General features: G+C 53.2%; 7 protein-coding genes across 7 annotated transcripts; 3 read left to right on the top strand and 4 right to left on the bottom strand.

The window, feature by feature from the left end:
- Nucleotides 1-442: 442 nt before the first annotated feature.
- Nucleotides 443-1,098, bottom strand: AYO20_03228 (40S ribosomal protein S15; the record flags this gene model as incomplete). The annotated part of the gene is made up of 3 exons (XM_022641531.1): nt 443-809; nt 928-1,004; nt 1,081-1,098. The coding sequence occupies 3 exons, from the start codon at nt 1,096-1,098 to the stop codon at nt 443-445; spliced, it is 462 nt and encodes a 153-aa protein (XP_022502391.1).
- A 583-nt stretch (nt 1,099-1,681) lies between these two features.
- Nucleotides 1,682-2,078, bottom strand: AYO20_03227 (hypothetical protein; the record flags this gene model as incomplete). Its single annotated transcript, XM_022641530.1, has 2 exons — nt 1,682-1,867; nt 1,920-2,078. 2 exons carry the CDS (start codon nt 2,076-2,078, stop codon nt 1,682-1,684), a joined length of 345 nt encoding a protein of 114 aa, XP_022502390.1.
- A 595-nt stretch (nt 2,079-2,673) lies between these two features.
- AYO20_03226 (hypothetical protein) lies at nt 2,674-3,720 on the top strand (the record flags this gene model as incomplete). Its single annotated transcript, XM_022641529.1, has 1 exon — nt 2,674-3,720. The coding sequence occupies one exon, from the start codon at nt 2,674-2,676 to the stop codon at nt 3,718-3,720; it is 1,047 nt and encodes a 348-aa protein (XP_022502389.1).
- Nucleotides 3,721-4,123: 403 nt separating this feature from the next.
- Nucleotides 4,124-5,327, bottom strand: AYO20_03225 (hypothetical protein; the record flags this gene model as incomplete). Its single annotated transcript, XM_022641528.1, has 3 exons — nt 4,124-4,431; nt 4,518-4,952; nt 5,051-5,327. 3 exons carry the CDS (start codon nt 5,325-5,327, stop codon nt 4,124-4,126), a joined length of 1,020 nt encoding a protein of 339 aa, XP_022502388.1.
- Nucleotides 5,328-6,003: 676 nt separating this feature from the next.
- On the top strand, nt 6,004-7,648 carry AYO20_03224 (hypothetical protein; the record flags this gene model as incomplete). The annotated part of the gene is made up of 3 exons (XM_022641527.1): nt 6,004-6,099; nt 6,156-6,389; nt 6,449-7,648. 3 exons carry the CDS (start codon nt 6,004-6,006, stop codon nt 7,646-7,648), a joined length of 1,530 nt encoding a protein of 509 aa, XP_022502387.1.
- A 625-nt stretch (nt 7,649-8,273) lies between these two features.
- Nucleotides 8,274-9,377, bottom strand: AYO20_03223 (hypothetical protein; the record flags this gene model as incomplete). Its single annotated transcript, XM_022641526.1, has 1 exon — nt 8,274-9,377. One exon carries the CDS (start codon nt 9,375-9,377, stop codon nt 8,274-8,276), a length of 1,104 nt encoding a protein of 367 aa, XP_022502386.1.
- Nucleotides 9,378-10,619: 1,242 nt separating this feature from the next.
- Nucleotides 10,620-12,054, top strand: AYO20_03222 (hypothetical protein; the record flags this gene model as incomplete). Its single annotated transcript, XM_022641525.1, has 4 exons — nt 10,620-10,687; nt 10,763-10,943; nt 11,008-11,281; nt 11,339-12,054. 4 exons carry the CDS (start codon nt 10,620-10,622, stop codon nt 12,052-12,054), a joined length of 1,239 nt encoding a protein of 412 aa, XP_022502385.1.
- Nucleotides 12,055-12,567: the final 513 nt, after the last annotated feature.

Genomic DNA, 12,567 nt, shown 5'->3' with positions numbered 1-12,567 from the left:
ACATGGCGATGGCGTTGAGGAGGTTAGCCCATTTTGCCAGAGACACTGCTGAGCGAAAAACATGATGACACTGTGTGTTTGTGAGAGAGGGAGGGGATGGTTTAGATCCTGGTTTCAATACGGTACGGCGTCACTTCTCCTCTTCGGAGGGGTTCATGTCAAGAAGCCGTTCCCTTTTCATTTTGTTGCAGCCCTTTTGACTACTGGGTCATTTCTTGCAAAGAGTTATGTATGTTTTCGAGCCACACTTTCATCCTCGCAATTCTCCCCATCAGCGTCCCTGTCTCCCGTGATCCCATTGCAATTCGGATGAAGACAAATCCATCACGACTCCCCAACATTTCAGGCGTGTGAAGAAAACATGTTCCACGTAGCAACGGCCTCCCGCAGCCATGATTTTCTCCCTCTCTCCCGCGCGTTCAAGCCAACACCGTTTGATTGTCTACTTCAAGGGGATGAACCGTGAAGAGTGCGTGGCACCGATACCGGGTCGACCGTGCTTGACGGGCTTGTAACTGATCGAGAACTCGCCCAGGTAGTGGCCGACCATCTCGGGCTTGATTTCCACCTGGTTGAACTCCTTGCCGCTGTAGATGCCGATGACGCTGCCAATCATCTCGGGCACGATGATCATGTCCCGCAGATGAGTCTTGACCAGGTCGGGCTTCTCGTTGGGTTTGGCGTTCTGCTTGGCTTTGCGCAGTTTCTTGATCAGGCCCATCGGGCGGCGCTTCAGGCCGCGGTTGAATCGGCGGCGGGCGCGGGCATGGAGGATTGTGAGGAGCTCGTTCGAGGGGATGTCAAGCAGTCTGTAAGTGAGAAGAGCGAGTTCGTTAGTCTTCCAGTTCTGTGTCATTGAGTTGTCTTCCCCCTCTCTTGCTCTCGATGAGGGACGCGGAAGGATGTGTCCAAGGAAGAAAAACGTACTGGTCGAGATCGATGCCTCTGTACGAAAACTTTCTGAACGTTCTCTTCTTCTTGAGCTCGGCGGCCTCTTCGGCATTCTATTCCATCAAAAATCAATTAGCAACCCATCAACTACCTGGATCATCGGCGGGCGATGATAGAAAGAAAACGTACGTATTCGGTGTCGGCCATGATTGCGGTCGAAGGGTCACTGCGCGTTCGCTTTTCGATGAGACTGTCGAAAAGCGAGGAGAGATGGTTGCGGTGGGCAGTGATATTACAGAGACAATTGCAGTCAAGGGCTTCGGGGGCTGTGGAGTTGGATGTTTCCGGCGAAAATTTAGGGCAGTGTGCACCACGTGACCAAAACTCTTGGCATAACTTCCGCAGCGTATGCGAGGCTTTCGATTGGCACGGTTTACTTATTCGTTGTAGAGCACTGTCAAAGTACACAATATTGATGTTTTAGTGGACTTTAAGAGCAGGAGATACATGTTTGAATCAATGTTGGATCAATTGATTGCATCGAATCTCGCCTCGTTCTACGTCTGGCGGGGAAACAAGTCAAAGATGTGAGGCAGCGACTGCCCATTTCGCGTTGTTTGCCGATGTGGAATTGCTTGAATTGCCCATGCGCGAATAGACTGTGCGCCCAATGACGGTACAACAGTACCGTCTGTAGGGGCCGTTGCCATCCTCCTCGACCACGCATTCCCCGTAATTTGGTCGTAGATCGTACATAATCAATTCCCATAGTCTTTTTGCGATTTGACGCTTAGTCGAACAGACCGAAGCCCATATCCTCATCAGACTCTTCCTTCTCCTCTTCCTTCTCGGCAGGCTTCTCTTCCTCAGCGGCAGCAGCACCGCCAGCCGCAGCACCACCGGCAGCGGGAGCAGCAGCGCCACCAGCACCCCCAGTTGGCACGGAGGCGAGTTTGGTTGAGCCCTCTGCGATCAACTAAAGTATAGTTAGCGACTCTGCATGTTGCTGGAAAAGTATCCCATGTTACCTCATTGATGTCTTTGCCCTTCAACTCTTCGAGCAACTTGGAGAGGCGTTCCTCATCGGCATCGATACCGACAGAGGAGAGGACGCCCTTGATGTCGTCTTCAGAGGGGTCGGAGTTGCCGGCGAGGCCAAGGAGGAGGTATGCTGCAAGGTGCTTCATTTTGAATTTATTTCTTCCCACCCAATGTTAGTCGTCAGTGGGATCCAAGACCCAGACAAACGTACCGAGAATAGAGGAGTTGGCGAACAGGAGAGACAATCGATTTAACCGCTGAATTGAGCGGAGACTGGCACTTCGAGTTCTGGTGATTGTTCGTTCGTGGAAAAATCGCTGGGAAATCGTCTATTTGCCTGGTGGTGGTTGTGCGACTGGCGAAATTCAAGAGGAAAATTGGATTAGGAAAGTTAGCCGGTGCCCGATGCGGACCAGTCGCGAGTCTCGCCAAGCCATTCAAAGAAATGTTACTGGGAAAGTGAAGTGGCCACCTGGAGGCGGGGACGATCGACTTTCACCTATTTCTACCACATCATTCCTCGATCTTTCCTCTTTCCTTCCTTCGTGTCACTCGTCGACCACACTCTTCCAAGAGCTTGCATCTGGTATTGTTTGTTACATCTATATGAACCACGCTTCACGGTGATTGCGCCAGCTGCCAGCGGGCGGAAACAATAATCATGCACAAGATTCGGGCTTTGAATCTTCTGACTTGACCGCCTTCGAGTTTCTTCTAACTCGTCACTCTTCCCCCTTCACCATGAGCCTCTTTAGCGACATTGTCAACTCGATCGGTAGCGACAAGTCTCCAGCACCACCAAAGCCGCCGTCGGGACCTCTCGGTGCGAATGCGCATCGACCGAGTCTCGACGTCAGCAGGCATGGTTCCCGGCCCGGACTGCCCGTGGCCCCCTCGCCTCTGAATGGTACAAAACGGAAGGCCGACGAGAGCTCTTCGAAACCACCTGAGAAGCTTATCAGGCCGAATCCTACACCTGGCTTGACCAGCACCATTCGGCAACGTCCTGTTGCCCCTCCTCTTAACGCCCCAAGACCATCCAATGGAAACACTGGAAAAACCCTCGCTATGCCCAGACCGAAAGTTGACGCTCAGCTGACCTCACCGAAACCCGGCTCTGCGCCATCCACTCCGACTACTGCAACAACCAAAGGTCCAACGAAGGGCTCGTATGCAGAGTTGATAGCTCGGGCAAAACAAGCGCAGGTGGAGAAATCTCAACAAAGCCAAGTTGGCCTAATAAAGCATCAAGCAACCAACCGGGAAAAGCCATCGAAACTGGCCGAGAGGAGACGGCAAGAAGAGGAAAAGACAAAGGGTGCCAAGGAGAAATCCAGTGGCGGCCGTCTGGCGAATGGTGGTAAACGGCATGATAAATCTCGAAGCGTTAGCCCTGCGAAAAAGACGGATCATCCCAAAGGGCCCAAGGCCCCCCGACCGCCATTACATGCTCCCCCTTCGTCCTCTTACAAAGGCACTATGGGCACTGCTGCAGGTCGCGCCAAACCACCAGCCAAGCGCGGGCACAAATATGATGAATACTTGGGCACCGACGAAGAAGATGTTTCAGATGATATGGGCGGATATGGAGAGGGCGAAGAAGATTATGCATCTGATGTTTCGTCTGATATGGAAGCTGGAGCGTTTGATGTGTACGAAGAGGAGCAGAAGGCGCTCAGGGCCGCAAGGGAGGAAGATGCCCGAGAGTTGGCATTAGAAGCCCAACTGAAGCGAGAGAAAGAGGATCGGCGTAGGAAGCTCATGAGTCTTGCAGGGAAGAGGAAGTGAAGCTGGGACAAGAAACCTATGTGATATCTGACTTGGGACACGACATGGGGACTTCTCTAGCTATATTGATATCTTAGCATGGGCGTTGGGGAGTTTTTGCATTCCAGGAAGACACATGGTGTGGTCCATTGCATTCTGTACTCGATGGATATTGTTATTATGCAAGTGTCGACTGCGAGTATTCGCATCAACCAGCCTTTCTTTCGGGAATGTTTGTCTGTGTTTCGTCTCTAAAGTGACGCAGAGCCGATACAAGACCTTGGCTCCAGCAATGCCTTTAATGACCATCGCTCGTGATCAGTGAGCCATTAGATACAAACAGTCCAGTTATACTGTAGCGTAATGCACAACCAACATTGTTAAGTCTCGTCATCATCTGACATATCCAAGGGCAGCCGCACCTTTAATCAGACACCAAACTCTCACTATCGACCCCTTCCACACGATAGAACCCCAGTGACTTCAACATGGGCTTATCGTGAAACCTGTATAAATACACTGGCTCTGACCCTTCGGCAGCGGTGTGCTGATACTTGTTCCAGGCGGGTACGCAGAAAGTGTCGCCCTGCTTCCAGTGGAACTTCTGTCCGTCGATCTCGCTGTATCCCTTGCCCTGGACGACGTGGTAGACGGACGATGCAGTCTCTCTCACGGCAGGGGACGTGCACCCGGCATTCAAACGTTCGGCGGCACCACCGAGGATTTTGGAAACTGTTTGTCACCCCATCGATGTTAGTCGCTGGACAGTCTGCGGTCTCGGGTAATGGAAAACAGAGGGACAACAAGCTCTCCCTTACCTGGTCTTCCGTCGTCCTTCAGATAATCCTCTTCAGCCCAGTCGCCTTTCTTCTCGTCGAGCTTCTTCTGCATCGTCTTCCACGGATACACAATCGGACTCGTGTTTGAGTCCACATCCTCGGCCGGATATCTCGGCTGGTTAAAGTGCTCGACGAAATGTACGGGGAAATGCACGAAATTTGGCAGATCCAGGCCGTCAAGCCAGATCATAGGGCCCGACCCGTCCTTACCGTGGTCGTGCCAGTTCCAGGTCGGCGTGAGAATAACGTCGCCACGCTGCATGGTGATGCGTTTACCGTGTACCGCAGTGAAGCCACCCTGGCCCTCGATGATGAAGCGCATAGCGAACGCTGTGTGTCGGTGTGCGCGGGCGGTTTCGTTGGGCATTACCAGCTGCAGACCAGCGTAGAGTGTGTCTGTGGTGAAAGGTGCGTCTGTAAGAGGCCAGGCAAGTCAGTATACGCATTTCATCTTTTCCTCTTTTCTGTCGACCAACAAGTCCCCGTTGTAATAGGAGAACAGAACGCCATACCTCTGGCGGGATTAACCAACATCAGCACCCGTCTCTCAGCTTGCTGTTCTGTAACTATTTCCCCGGCCCTGAGGAGACTTGGTCGGACCTCGTCGTATCGCCAGATGAACGGGACACACTTTGGGTTGGGCTCTGGAGGGTTCAACCGCGCCATCTGTGTCCAGAGCGGCTTGGTATTGACCTTGAGAGCATTTTCAACCAACTCTTCGTTGGGGTCTGCCTTTTGGCCCCATATCGGAGGAAGAGACTCTGTGACCGTTCCAGTTGCAGTGGCCATGTCACCTTCAGACGGGTAGTTGAATGGTTATATCGGGGTATAAATGGTACACGGGTGACCTGCTGAAGGACAGATGGACGTTTGCTGGCAATGGTTTTGATGTCGAGATCTACTGACGACGATGGTCGTTCAAGATATACACGGGCTAACTGGCTATTTAGGAAAAGGTCAGCATCCAAAAATGCCGAGATCAAATCACTATGCGTTCCCTCGTTCACCGATCAAACAAACTCGTTAGCGAGAACTTTGGTGAGGAGGAGGAGGACCTTGTCGTACAAGGGGCCATTCCGGCAGTGGCTTCCCGATATACACCCGACCACACTCCCACCACCATCTCCTTCCCACACCCACTGTGGGATACTGTGGCCATAGTGGCTATTCCCACGGGGTACATACAATACAGACGTTGACTTAACCTTGCCGCGCGCGGCGGTACGAAAGGACGGTGGGTTAACATCGGTAGTGGCTCAGGTGCTGCCTCCAGTCGAGTCCCATCGGCTCGAACGCGAATTCAGAGTGGGACGCCATTTGTACAAAGTCCCAAGTGTTTTTGGACAATTTCTTTCCGTTCACTAAAGCACTTGGTCTGGGTCTCCGGGGATCAGATCAACAAAGACAACTTCCTTTAACCCCCCAGATTCTCCTTCTCGCGCCACCCGGACCAACTCTTGTCAAAATGGTTGGGATACCTTCCGGTGTTATGGTCAATGGCGAGACCAGACCAGTCAATGGGGTCACACCAGTAAAAGAAGACTTTATCAAAATCCCAGACGTGAGTACTTCCTGAAGGCTGGATGATGTGTAATGAGGTCTGATACGTTAAAATAGGTGGCCTCATACCCAACGGGAAGTCTCGACTTTCTCGTCAAGCTGCAAAAGGAAGAGCAAAAGCGGACCAAGGCAATGAGGACTTCCAACTTACTCAATCACGATGACTTTTCCCGAGTGCGGCTGAACATCATCATCGTTGGGGCCGGACTCGGTGGACTGGCCGCTGCCATCAGTCTTGCTAGAAAGGGCCACAAGGTCACGGTCTTTGAACAGGCTCCGGAACTTGGTGAGGTATGATTGTATTCTTGAATGTCAACTTGTTGTGGTGTGAGGTTGAACGAGTGCTCTAGGTCGGTGCTGGCATCCAGATACCATCCAACTCAAGTCGATTGCTTATCAAATGGGGGCTTCAACCGTTTTTGGCGTCCAAGATCGTGGAGCCAGAGGATATCAAGTTCCGGCGGTGGGAAAACGGCGCCGTCATTGGTCTCACCAAGCTGGTCCCTGAATTCCAGGACAACTTTGATGCTCCCTACTACGTGGTGCATCGTGCACACTTCCACGATGCCATGTATCAGTTGGCGTTGCAACTGGGTGTCGAGGTCCGAATCAATTCCAAGGTCATCGATTATGACGAAGATGCACCTTCAATAACCACAGAGCATGGGGAGTCGTTCTCAGCCGATCTTGTCATCTCTTCAGACGGCGTCAAGTCAATTGGACGAATGAAAGTGCTGGGTGGTGACGACCAGGCGCCCTTGAGGACCGGGTTCGCGGCTTACCGAGCGACGGTGGATGTGGAGGAGATGAAAGTGCACCCCGAGCTTGTCGAGCTGCTGGCAAAACCAGGGCTGAACTTGTGGATCGGCCATATGAGACACGTCATGACCTACACCATCGCTGGAGGCAAGTCCTTCAACATGGTCCTGTCGCACCCTGACCGCACAGACCCGGCGGATTGGAACCAGCAAAGTGCTGACAAGATTCTGTCCGACATGCGAGGGCACTTTGACGGCTGGGACCCTCGACTGACCAAGATCATCAACATGATCCGGACCACCCTCAAGTGGCCACTCGTCAGCGGGTCAGCGCTCAGCCGATGGGTTGCACCCTCCAACAAACTCACAATCATGGGAGATGCGGCGCATGCCATGGTTCCTTACATGTCAGAAGGGGCTGCCATGGCGGTTGAAGATGCGGCAGCCCTTGCAGAGGCGATCGACCTGGTCAGCAGCACCAAGGAACTGCCTGAAGCTCTGCAGGTGTGGCAATCTGTGCGTATTAAACGGACAAGCCAAATGCAGGAGGCCAGTCTAATCAACGGCAAGCTATGGCACTTTGCCGATGGTCCCCTGCAGAGGGCGCGAGACGAGGCCATGCGACCCGAAGTCGAAGGAAAACAGTTCGTATCAAGCCCGAACCAATGGAGCGATCCAACCACACAGCGATGGTGCTATGGCTACGATGCGGAATGGGAAGTCCGAAAAGCTTGGGAAAACAGGAGTACCTCAACGACGAAGCTGGTGAATGGCGACACAAGGGGAGTTTAGGATGCGAGCAGTAAACAGGGATTGGAATGTCTCTTGGGTCGACGACGGAGTTCAGGGGTGTCCATGCTATCATTTCTCTCATCCTAGCATCCTATCCTATCATTAGGGGCAGCGTGCTTCCTCTTTCTATGCTTCTCCTCCTAGACCTTGGCGACGACATTGGTACATGGTCCTTGGTCCTTGGTCCTTGTTTGCCCATGGTGGTGTCAGCGGTGCCAGTTCAACGGAGTTGTGAATGCCACGATGCATTACCAGGTACCTTGAATATAAACAAACAAACAAACAAACAAACAAACAAGCACAAGGCGGACCAAAAACAGGAACAATGCATTATTTCATTGGCCATTTCATTCATCACTGCAGGGCGGTTGACGAGAAAAGTTCAGCCTCATTATCGATACATCCATCCATGCTCTCGAGTGTCTCGATTAACCTCTGAGATTGGGATTGCCAGGAATGGGAAAAGCAAATCGAGGAAAGGAGGGAAGAAGTCACCTCGACATTATCGCTCTATTCTCTGCGTCCTTTCTCTTCACGATCGTGAGTGCTATTGCCTGCTGCACCTTGTAACAGACATCTCGTTTCCTCTTTCGAGAGAAGATAAATTTTGACGGAGAAGAAACTCCTACTTCGAAACACTCGAGGCCGAAAGGTCCAAGACCAATTTCCCGCCTCCCCCACGCTCGTATTCCTCGACAAGCTCGTCCAGCCTGTCAAACTCGTAGACCTTTTTCAGCGTCTTGACGCCGTGCTCGACCACGAAATCCAGCATCTCCTTGACTCGCCTGCTCGTCCCCAGCTGGGTGCCGATGATGCGAATGTCCCTGAAGATGACATCGCTCGCGGCGAAGTGGAAGCCCTTCTCGGGGAACGATACCACGAGGCAGGTCCCGTGGTTGCGCAGCAGGTCGACCCCGTATTGGAAAGCTCTCTGGTTCTCCGGCAGGATGATGGCCGCGTCGACGCCCATCTCACCGCGGTACTTCTTACCGTCTTCCTGGCCGAGGCGCTTGACGATATCCATGGCTGGTGTGACCCGCGCGTCCACAATCTCTGCTCCCGTGTCCAGACTCGACGCAATGGCCAGGGGCCCGTCGGAGGCGTCCACGCCAATCACTTTCAAACCCATTTTGGTAGCAAACTGTAGCCCGAGATGGCCCAGGCCACCTCCACATCCCATGATGGCCACCCGCTGCCCCGGTTGGAGCCGGCACTTCTTCAGCGCCTCGTAGATGGTGATGCCTGCACACATCAAGGGCGCTACCTCTACTGCGGTCAGCTGTTCGGGAAACTTGGCGACCTGTCTCGCGTCCACGACCAGGTATTCTTGAAACCCCCCATCCCGTGCGATGCCGTTACTTTTACCCACGGGACAGTAGTTGGAATAACCTACGGGGTCGCCGGTGCCATCGGGTCCTGGCCCCTTTCGACACTCGTCGCACTCTCCGCAGGGGTGAAAGTTGCGACCAGGTGAGCCGACGCGATCGCCTGGCTTCAGACCTGTTGACGGGTCCGCCTCGACCACGGTCCCAGCGATTTCATGGCTGCCCACCATGGGGAGTTTTGGCGGAAGGGGAAACTGGCCGGCTGCGAGAACGGCGTCCGTGTGGCAGTAGCCTGCGGCGTCGACTTTGATCAGGACATCGTATGGACCATCAGGCTTCGGCACAGGGACATCGCTGCGCAGTTTATATGGTGTGTTGAAGGACTCGAGAACCCAAGCCTTCATGGTGGTGGACCGTGTTTTTTCTTTCTTTCCAAGATATTCTTGTCTGCGACCGCGTCACTTTCGGTCGAGTGTGGACACAAATACACCGCAAGAGGTGTCTAGTCGACCCAACAGAATACGAGACTGAGGTTTCGAATGCACTTGAAAGCTAAAGCACGTCAGACCTTCGTGCCTCTCGAAATGACGAGACGGAAACGATGATGCGCGAAGTGATCGTGAAAAAGCCCCCCAAAACACCATTGAGTACATCGATGGATTCTAAAAATGCTTGACTGGATCAATCCCCAACCATCTCAGGTAGCTACCTACCCAGTGCCACCCACCTAGGCATGCCATTACTTCGGCATGAGTTTCTGGTTCATGAGAATGGATGATTCGGCACGTATGAGGTTTTCTCGGGGAAACACAATCGTTAGGCTCCGTGGGCTCAAGGGCTAGGTAAGAACTGAAAGGAGTTAGCAAGGCTAGGTACCTCACGTAGGACAGTGATTGAGCCGCCACGCTCGGCAGGGGCACAGTTTTTGCTTCCCATGGATGGGAGATGGGCGGGGGAGGGTGCCGAGGTGGTTCGGATGGTTGTGCCTCTGTGGAAGGAGGGGAAGGTGGGAACGGGGGCCTCTCAGCCACACACACACATTCAGATCTTAGGCGGTGAACCTTCAGCAAAGGCTCTCCTCCTCTCCCTTATCCAACCCATACCTCTCGAGACAGCAGGTGGCCCAGACACGGAGCACCGAACATCTCGTACCTCATAGACAACAATCACAACTCAACCGCCAAGAGCCAATCTCGTGCCCAGGATCTCATTCCGGCTTCTCTCTCAGCAACACGATCGTCTCCGAAGCATTTGTTACGCTCGCACAAACAACCCACCCTCCCCTCCGTACCTCCTTATCGGCCTAGCTCCTTCTCGGAATCCCTCGATCGGACGGGCATGAAGTCATCCACGGACTTGCGAGACAACGAGGCGCTCCCACGGACCCAATAGAGCCAGGGATAAAATACGAGGCCCAGGGAAAAAACGGCCGGAGTGGCCACTTTACCATCGACCCGCCTCGGTAAAATGGCAAATGATGTACTTCGTAGTTTACGGGTCATGCCGACTATAAGACTTGTTAGCAAAGACACTGACGGCCGAGGATGTACTGCCACATTGCTCCTTGCGACACTTTTTCTCTCCTGAATCAACAAACCACCTTGGAAAGCCCAGACAGCCCCAGAAGGTGAACGCGTACGTGTACCATGGCCGCACAACGTCTCTCGGCGGTTCTACCGCACCTGAGCTCTGCTCCCACTGGCGTGGATGCAATGTATGTCATCCCCAATCTTGCGCAGTTTTGGATGGAAGGAAACAGGATGCTAATGTCGAGATGGGAGGAATAAAGCACCCAGCAGAATCCAGATGATATAGTCATCACGCTCGCGATCAGAACAGCCATGTGCAGGTCCGGGAAAGGTGCCTTCAAGGATGTTGGGCTCGATGGCTTGTGTTTCAAGCTCCTGGAACAAGTCCGATTGAGAAGTCACCTCGATCCGAGTTTGGTCAATGACATTATTCTTGGAAACGTAAGGACAAGATTCGTCGACGGGTTGGGGAATTCTACAACTGACCTATATCGATCATTTTTAGGTCCGCGATGGTAAAGCTGCGTATTACATTCGAGCTGCTGCGCTCGGGGCAGGCTTTCCCAATACCACGACGGCTACGAGTACCAATCGCTTCTGTTCATCCGGGTTGACGGCGCTGCAACACGTCGCCAACGAGATCAAGAACGGCATCATCGAGATCGGAATTGCCATCGGAGCGGAGACTCTGAGTGAAGGGAACGAACGACTGAGTAGGCCCTTTGATGCTGAGATCTTGGCTGCCAGTCGCGAAGCAGCAGATTGCATGATACCAATGGGTAAGGAGACAACATCTCAGGCCATCTGACAATGTTTAGTCTGACTCTCTGGTATAGGTGGTACCTCCGAGTTTGTGGCTCAAGACTTCAACATCACCCGCGAACAACAAGACAGGTACGCTGCGGAGACATACAGGCGAGCTTACCTCGCACAAGAGAATGGCTGGACCAAGGACGAGATCGTTCCCATCACAGTACGGAAGGATGGTCATCAGGTCACCGCCACCGAAGACGAAGTCCGGCCCGGCACCACTTATGAAGGCATTAGCAAGATCAGGCCGGCGTTCCCAGAGTATGGCAATACCACCCACGCAGGGAATGCTAGCCAAATTATGGACGGCGCGGCTGCGGTCCTCCTCATGAAGCGCTCGAAAGCGCTCGAGCTCAAACAACCTATTCTTGGGAAGTACGTGGGAACAGCACTGGCGGGCGTCCCACCGAGAATCATGGGTATCGGACCTGTCTATGCAATCCCCAAATTGCTGGCCCGGTATAATCTCTCGCTGGACAAGGACATTGACGTTATCGAGATTAATGAGGCCTTCGCCTCGATGGCAGTCTACTGCCGCGACCAACTCAAACTTGACTGGACCAAGATGAATCCTCGAGGAGGTGCCATCGCCATCGGTCATCCCTTTGGCTGTACCGGCGTGCGACAGGTTGTGACGGGCTTGAGTGAGTGCAAAAGGCAGAAGAAAAAGATCTTGTTGACGAGTATGTGTCTGGGGAGTGGGATGGGCATGGCAGGCTTGTTTGTGAACGAGCAACTCTGACAACACTAGCGGGACATTATATATGATTTTATTGTGATCTTGCAGCCAAAACCCAGTCGATCAATTTAGGGACATGGTATTGTAGTGAGACTCGTCTCGCACTTGTTGTCTTGGGTGCTGCTGGAGTATCTCGTTCTGTCGCAGGTCAGCAATGACCTCCATATTCTACCGAGTACAGCAATCTGAAGATCCGGACAAACCCACCTTCACCTGAGTCTGGCCAGTGATAGACCACACGCCCTTTGGTGGCTTGCTCCGGCCGCGGGCGGCGATTCTCGGAACCAGACCGAAGACTCCGGTACTGGCTGCTGTGGCCATCCACCATCGCGCTTTGGGTTGACCACCGGCAAAACGCCTTGTGGCAACCAGCAGACGAGGCATGTTTGTGGAGACGGTCGAGCCCGAGGCTAACATCCCAGCGACTTGTACTTGTACAGACAGGACTGAACTGGTGGTGGAGAAGTGGACGACGCTCGCTTTTGTTTCTTCTCCAACTCGCACTTTATATGCGCC

This window comes from Fonsecaea nubica, assembly GCF_001646965.1.
Source record: "Fonsecaea nubica strain CBS 269.64 chromosome Unknown Scaff15, whole genome shotgun sequence".
NCBI classification, from domain to species: Eukaryota; Fungi; Ascomycota; class Eurotiomycetes; order Chaetothyriales; family Herpotrichiellaceae; genus Fonsecaea; species Fonsecaea nubica.
This window is presented reverse-complemented; position numbering and strand designations above follow the sequence as displayed.